General features: G+C 37.0%; 1 protein-coding gene across 3 annotated transcripts; it reads right to left on the bottom strand.

Annotated features, from left to right (window-relative positions):
- Window positions 1-484: 484 nt before the first annotated feature.
- Window positions 485-6,548, bottom strand: LOC126797340 (anoctamin-like protein At1g73020). 3 transcript variants are annotated; one of them, XM_050523980.1, is made up of 16 exons: window positions 5,651-6,545; window positions 4,971-5,040; window positions 4,710-4,825; window positions 4,158-4,284; window positions 3,989-4,089; window positions 3,823-3,914; window positions 3,571-3,675; window positions 3,203-3,472; window positions 2,459-2,591; window positions 2,253-2,366; window positions 2,106-2,173; window positions 1,868-1,995; window positions 1,651-1,733; window positions 1,440-1,547; window positions 1,097-1,255; window positions 485-982 (listed from the first exon to the last, which is right to left on the bottom strand). In XM_050523980.1, exons 1-16 carry the CDS (start codon window positions 5,819-5,821, stop codon window positions 845-847), a joined length of 1,983 nt encoding a protein of 660 aa, XP_050379937.1. In that variant the 5' UTR covers window positions 5,822-6,545; the 3' UTR covers window positions 485-844. The 3 variants fall into 3 exon arrangements, with proteins under 3 accessions (XP_050379937.1, XP_050379936.1, XP_050379938.1); XM_050523979.1 differs by having other exon boundaries at window positions 1,868-1,998; window positions 5,651-6,544; XM_050523981.1 differs by lacking the exons at window positions 485-982; window positions 1,097-1,255; window positions 1,440-1,547 and adding an exon at window positions 1,349-1,439 and having other exon boundaries at window positions 1,868-1,998; window positions 5,651-6,548.
- Window positions 6,549-7,817: the final 1,269 nt, after the last annotated feature.

The raw sequence follows: 7,817 nt of genomic DNA, 5'->3' as shown, positions 1-7,817 counted from the left end.
TGCTTCAATACAATTCTCTTGGCCTTATAAATTAGCAGCAATCGCAAAATGAATGATATAACCACTGGTTTTGCTGCCTCAAACCCCCACGACAGCCATGTCTGTCAAGAAGAGTCCTTCTCTTGACCATGGCGGTGCCGGAAAGCGCACTGTGGTTGCAGCAAAGCGCGGGGGTCGATTTGATCGTTGATTTTCATTCCTGGATGTTGCAGGAGAACAAGGAAAGTCACTCGAGCAAAGGGATTCAGAGAAGTTGAAGGCTGGGATCAAGAGATGGGCTAAAGCTATTGCCGCCTATGCCCGCCAGGTCAGTGGTCGGTTCGGAAGCTCTCGTGGCTAAATGAGTCACGGAACTTAGTGCTCTTAAGAACTGAAGATCAAGATCGAGAATGAGTTGCAAGTTGCTACCATGCAACTAAAATTCTTCTCTGCTATTAGACGTACATATAAGCCCAGAGATGATGGATTTGGCAGCGGATACATCTACGCAAAATTGCAAATACTAGAAATTTATAAGACTCGATGACCAAACTTGCTCACAAGAAATATGTAAATAGCTGTTATGTCTTTCTACTCTTTTGTAAATACAAAACAGATAACAGATCTACATTAATCAAGAGAAAACTTGTATCAACTTGTATGGTACTACACATCTACATTCAAACCTCTACATTTTCACTATACGTCTATACCAACACAGAACAAAAACAAAACAAAAACTGGGGAACAATCTTGGTGACTGCATGCTGAACTGAAAATTATCCGACCCAAAAGATCAGGTTTTGGAGAAGGGCTATTGTTTTTACACTTCCCAGAAACTACCAAAAACCGCCTACCTCCAACTTTATTCTGTCTTCTTGGCTGCAGCAGTAACACCTCCTGCCCTCTCTCCTCCAGAAATGTTCCTCAAAAGCTGTTTGGAGCACAAGTATTCGGCCTCTGTTGCATTTTTCACGCGGTTTGCCTGTACCCAAGCAGGTTCCTGGAGACATGATTAAATAATTATATAAGATGATCGACATGTTCATTTTAACAATAACATATTCTAATTACAGGAAGAGATTACAGCAAGCGTTCACATCAGTGAAAAAGTCACCTCAGGAACAAAGCGAGAAAAACCAAACTTGATCAACAGGAGGATATGTTCCATAATCAAAATTGCAGCTAGGCCAGGCTCTATATTCCATTTCCCTTCATGATCATATAACCATACTAACAGGGCGCAGTTGGTGCATATCGATGTAACTACAAGAAACTGCAATTTGATACCACCTCATATCAGATATATGACCATAAAAGCTGATATAACAAGACATGACAGCCCTTTCACCAAAATCAAATAGAGACCGGCCAGCCGCCGTATACTCTTAGACCCTTTAAATTATACACAGCTGGTTGTCTTGCAAGAAAAGCTAATGCAACCACAAAACAAAAGCTACCTGAAATATGTTCAGCCAAGCACCAATTGTTATGGAAACACGAGGAATTGGCCTCTTATGCATGACAAGAAGCTTCAATGCATCTGTCCTAATTTCGGTTAAGTTGTTCTGTGTCAAGTGCAACTAATCATTAATCTACTACATAGGATAAACCATATAAAACCTAAAACAGTTGAACTCCTTGGTAAAAGTAAAAAGAGACACACAATACCACAGCAGCAAAGGCAAAAGCAGGGGGAAGTGCACAAGCAAACATCATGATCATTCCAAACTGCAGTGTTAACTCTAGAAAGTCTGCATATATCAATCAAAGTTGTAATAAGCAAGAAGTACACAGATATATACAGATGCTCAAGATGTGATTGCTTCAAAATATAAACAAATAAATATTTTTGTAACTCAAAAGTTTAGTAGAATTAGGATGATACCATCAAAAAGTCCATCTTCAAGCTCCATACCAATGCTTGCAGAATAAGACGGTTTCAGGTACTCCTTTTCCACCCTAGAAGAAAATTGGATTCTCCCGGTTGATGATCCTTTTTCACGTTTCTTCTTGCTTCTTCAAACCACATGAAACAGTCATTTTAAGCTAAGATGATAGGTAAACTTAAAGGATAATTAAAAAGGAACTATCCAGGAGAAAATAATACAGAGATATACTCTTACCGGACTCTAAATTTTTTATAACTGTACTTCAAATATGGTAAAGTATTTTCCACCAAGTTTTCCAATACCTAGAAAAAAAGACCAACATACAAGAATAAGACAAAGAGATGAGATAAGAACAGTGGCAAATAAGTAGTGACATTTCACCTCAGAAACAAGCAGCCGCTGAATCAAAACTGTGCGAAGAGTCAAAAAGTTGCGGTGTAAAAGAGCATGGTAGAAGACTCCAATATATGACTGCATGAAATAAAGACCAAATACCTGCAACAGAATTAAGTCCATGATGTGCTGAGACTTTGGTAACAGATGATAAGAAAGTGCTCACTAAGGAGAGATTTTATTCCTCTCAATACCTTGTATACCAAACTGTCGGCTCTTTTTTCTCTGTTTTCATTATTTTCGTAATTAATAAGCTTGACAGAGACCTTGCCCCCAAGCTGTGTAAAAAACTGAATGGCAAAAAGATACACGGTCGTCAACCCAAACCTGAAAATATATATCTTGTGTCAGCAGTCAGCTCAAGGCAACATAGATAGAAGAGAATATATTTCTAATTGGACATCAAAATTTCTGTGTTGACACAGGTTTTCCATTACCAATAAGACTACTGATACAGTCAGCTCTCTTAATCTCCCTCCCTTCAGCAACTTAAGTTATATAACAGAACAAATGACAATGAACAGTATAATATTCTGCCTAGAAGGACGTCAAAAGACAAAAGTTAAAACTTCTATTACACAAATCTCATCAACCAGATAAAAATCCTAAACAAACTATTTTAAAGTGGTCACAAGCAAAGATACAACTTAAAGCTTAAGGGTAGTACCCGCCTCATGTCATATATTTTAAGAATATTACAAAATAAAAGAAAACATTTAAGAATTTTTTTTACTGCGATTCATGCATAGAAAGTAACCTCTAGAAGCGTAAATCAGGTCATAACCAATTTCAGAGTTACAGTCGTGTAATAGTCAATAAATATCACTCATGTGCAAATGATGGGCAAATTTACTATATGCAACTCAAAGCCTAATTGTAAACGTAACCACTGGTATGTCCAATTTGATGTGAGTGAATGAAAGATTTTGGTGTCTTACTTCACAATATCAGACTCGATAACCTCGTAAAGATGAGCATATGCCAGCTCAAATGGTAACTGGAGACATATAATACTAACTATAATGATAGCATCATTTCGGAATCTCATTAGTCGTCCAAACCACTCAATTCTTTGAAACATTTCTTTCTCTTTTGTTTTGTCTGTGCCCCATTTCTTCATGAGTTCAACAGATGACTGCGGGGAACTCCAAACTGTGCCCAACTGCCTATTTCCCAGGTCAGTTCTGATTGGATAACTGATATGCCATCTACAACATAAATCAAATATTTGAAGCCAGCCAGGAAAAAGTTGTGTACAAAATGATTAAAAAAACTTTGAAATAAGCACAGTTGTAAACCAAGTTACCTAGCTAAAAGAGCGACATTTTTGCGTTTCCAGAACTGGGAAAACATTATAGCCCATAATGTTATGCTTATAAAGAAAAGGGGGAGCACCAGTAACTGCAACGACCTAAGTATATTATTGAGCAAGCATGCAAGAGTACTGATAAGTAATGATACACCAGTTGAAAAGATAGATAAATTAAGAAAATAATCAAACAAGATAAAAAATAAACAACGTTGACAGCTAGTTACGAAATTAGTGTAGCAGACCCACCCAAAATCAAATATCTGCAGAATAAGCCCAAACGTAGCTGGAAACAGCAACCACTGCGTATACATTCCGAGGAAAGCAAAATAGATGGCAATCTACAGAGATAACAATTCTTGTTTAATTTTAAGCAAATATCAAGGAAACAAAATATCTAAATACAACAATTTACCTTTGTACCAAAATATGAATAAACTTCATCTATGGGCTGGCTTGTGAAATCCCACCAGTGCAAAGCCCAAGTATGAAGAAGTTTCTTCCTTTTCACTTCATCTGTCAGTCAAAAGTCAGCTCATTCAGAGTTTGGCAGAAATGCACATTTTGAGAATTTGTGAACATACCATGCAAAGGGAAAACATCTTTGACAATCCTCTGTGACTCCAATTTCTTAAGTAAATGTTCCCCAATTTCCCAATAAAACTCCTTCCCCTCAAATCTCAGAGTTTCAGCTGACCTGCCCTTGTTCATCTGTAATTTTCGGTTCAAACTGTTGTCAGTGAAAAAAGTTTAAGGATTATAATTTGTACACAAACATAATTCACAGAAGGAGTTTTAGATCAAGTTATTTGTCAATCATGAACAAGGGCTGAAATGGATTGCCCAAAATTGTATTCAAATAATAAAATCAGAGCTTATAAGATAATCACAGCAATGGGATTAATTCAAACAAAGAGTTTCACTGTAAGAATCGAGGCAAAAATGAAATTGCAATAAAAGATTATAACATATTCAGCTACCTAATTCAAGATGGTGAACATATACAGTATAAAGTATAAACTTTAACTCAATGATTCAGGTATTACTCAGCTAGAGCCTAGATGTTAACAATATATCGAAAAATAATGATATGGTCATTTGCAAAGATACAGAATCAGTATATGTGAATGACTCACAATTCCATATATCAAGTGTCTATAGCACTGAAAACGCTCACACCAGCTGAACAATGAACCATCAGGCTGCCTCACAAAAGCATCAACCTCTTCCCATTCAAATTGTAAATCCATCCCTGAACCCCAACAGAAGAAAACATGTTTTATGTAACTTTACAGATGAAGATTAATAGATAGTACCTAAATAGATAACAACTAAAGTAAAAAATCAAAAGAAAAATCTAAAAACCAACTTCAATGGAGCAGCTAGATCATTATTACCGATTCGGGTTCGCTTTTTGATTTGCAACTCAACAGCAGCTCTCCCCAAAGTCTCCAACGGCGCTGCCAGCTGAAAGAAAGAACGAAAGAAAACTAAGTTTCAGCAACTAACTCAAGCAAGAGTACTATCTATTTTGCTCATTCAATCAGTTTTCTGTTTTCCAAGATCAGCAAACAATAAAACAGGTCATGAGTATTACTACTGTACTAGTACTTACGGACCACCGTAGAAAGCATTGTACTAATTTACAATTCAGAAAATAATAATAATAATCCTAAGTCAATCTGATCAGACATCAAAAGACAAAATAGGTTAATACTTAAATAAGCTAGAATATTCACAAATTCAGTCAGCAAATTATACGAGTTACAGCAAGTAATGAATATGATGGCTATCCTCAATTACGAAATATTGAGCTTACGAGTAGATAAGGAAACAATGAGTCACTGCTAATCAGTCCCATTAGATATCGAAAAGACAAATAAGGCATATATTAAAATCAGTGGAATATACACCCAACTCACAACAACAATCATCCCCACTTTCTAGTAACAAATGATTCCTACTCTTTCAGTATTACTATAAAACACTCGAAATTCATTCACCAATTCTCTCACCATCATATCTAAACTGCTTGGAACAAAATCAATTACTGAAAAAAATCAAAACGAAAAAGTACCTTGATAAAGTCATCAACAACGCCAGAAACTCTCTCAACTATAAAACCCACATTCTTAAACTCATTTAACAAAACCTCCACACAGTCATCTCCATCACCATCCTTTACAGTTCTCTTCGGAACCACAATCCCAATCTCAAAACCACTCTGTTCCTCCTCAGCAACACTCATCTCAAGCCCCACCCCAACACCTTCAAAAAGCTTCAAACTTCCCAAAAGGGTAGGATCCAAACGATCAAAGCACACACAAAACAACCGAAAAATGTAACCTTTTTCAACAACAGGGTCGATAAATGAAGTGGGTAATCACAATAGGACCTCAGAGAGACCAAAGGTGGTGGCTTTCATATGAAATGGGGGAGATTGAGAGATGGGCTATGAGTTCTGAACAAATGTTGGTTTGGTTTTGGATCAAAACGACGAAATAGCTGTCCTTACGTAGAGAGAGAAATGCGGGGCATTAATACGAAGAGGGTAACGACGACGAGAACAGAGAAGAAGGAGAGAACAGGTGGCTGTGGAGTCGGGTATTAGGGGAGAGCGGTTGTGATGTACAGTCACAAAGGGTGGTGTGGAAGGAGATGAACACGTGGTTGTGAGCTTGGCAGTTTCCTTTCTTCAATTTTTATTTCTTTTTGTGTTTGAATTTTTGAACTGTGCAGAACTGGTGGAAGAAGTGTGGGTCCAAACTCCAAAGGGGAAGGGATGACTTTCCCATTTTACCTCGTTCTGTTCATTTGACTGGATATGAAATATATTGACCCAAGTTACTTCCGAGTTCCGAGCATTCGTGTTAGGGAGTAGGGACGACCAAGTGCATTAATCCAGAGCCGTTTCCCCTTGGCGAGCTAGAGCCAAATGTATAGACGTATAGTCTCCATTTTCAAATTGTGTATTCATTGAAACAATTAGGCCTTGTTCGGTAAGCTTCTACAAAATAATTTTCCCAAAAAAGTTTTATAAAATGAAAATGATAAATTAAACTTCATGTTTTTATATTTTAAGAATGCATTCGCTGTATATGTATTGCTAAGAAACGGTTTTTGTAAAACCAACTCCAATTGATGAAGGATGCCTTTTGCAATCTACTAACACCGGTCATCAACCCTTCTTCTCTATGTCTCTAAAGCAACATCGGGTATATTGACACATGTATCCACGAGACCACGACAATGCAATTCATTTATGCCCAAGAACAATTGCTAACCAATTATATAGATTGGAAAAAGTTGTCGTTGGCACCGGCGGATACGGCCCATGACTTGCCTTGGCTGGAGCCCATACATTATTTGTGGCTCTAAATTTTTTCCTACATGAATGTATTCTTCTTCTTTAAAATATTAAAAATCTTTAATTACAACTCTTATAATCTTCTTGCTACTCTACATTTTGAATCCTTCGGCCAAATTTCGAATCCTAGATCCGCCACTGGTTGTTGGGTTTTTCTCAGAAATCCCACTTATCATCATCAATGGAATAACTTGAGTTAGATTAATTGAAAAATGATTGTTCAGTTGCCGTTTCTATAACAATGTGTATACATTAGAAGAGATATAATTCAAGTGGAGGGGTTTGAATACTGCAAGTCTTTTTAATTCTTCCTTTTCTCTTCCCTTCTTGTTTTCTTTTATGTTGCAATTCTCAAGATTATGCATGTATATATATTAGCAGTTCAACACTGCTATGGAGCAAAGGAAACTGGCCGGGTTGTGAAAAAAACCAGGAACAAATAATTGTGGGTTGAGAAAGAAAGTCTGAAAAATAGCTGGGACGGTGAGCATGGTAAAATTCATTCATAGGCATGTCGATTCGTTCATAGGACATGGCTTCCTTTTATGGTTCACAACTTCACATGGTTGTTCTCTGGAAACAACAAAAACGAGAGTAAGTCGTTTTTGATATTTACACAGAGGCTCATGGTTATATCTGAAAAATTGTTTCCCGTGTTTGTGGGGGTATGAGAAGCCGAACACGTATTTGCTTGTTTTATGTTTTCATAATACAAAAAACAGTTTTGCAATTCCATACCGAACACGCCCTTGGTGATTATAATTATTGGCATCTCAAAAATTCGGGAACAACAAGTAGTTAGGCAAATCACATCTTCACATAGGTAATATAGGGAGTTTGATTTTTTAGTGAAATTGTTTACACCAAAGCCAAGCTT

Source organism: Argentina anserina, chromosome 6 (assembly GCF_933775445.1).
Source record: "Argentina anserina chromosome 6, drPotAnse1.1, whole genome shotgun sequence".
Lineage (NCBI taxonomy): Eukaryota > Viridiplantae > Streptophyta > Magnoliopsida > Rosales > Rosaceae > Argentina > Argentina anserina.
Note: the sequence above shows the minus strand (reverse complement) of the source record. Positions and strands in the feature narration are given on the sequence as shown.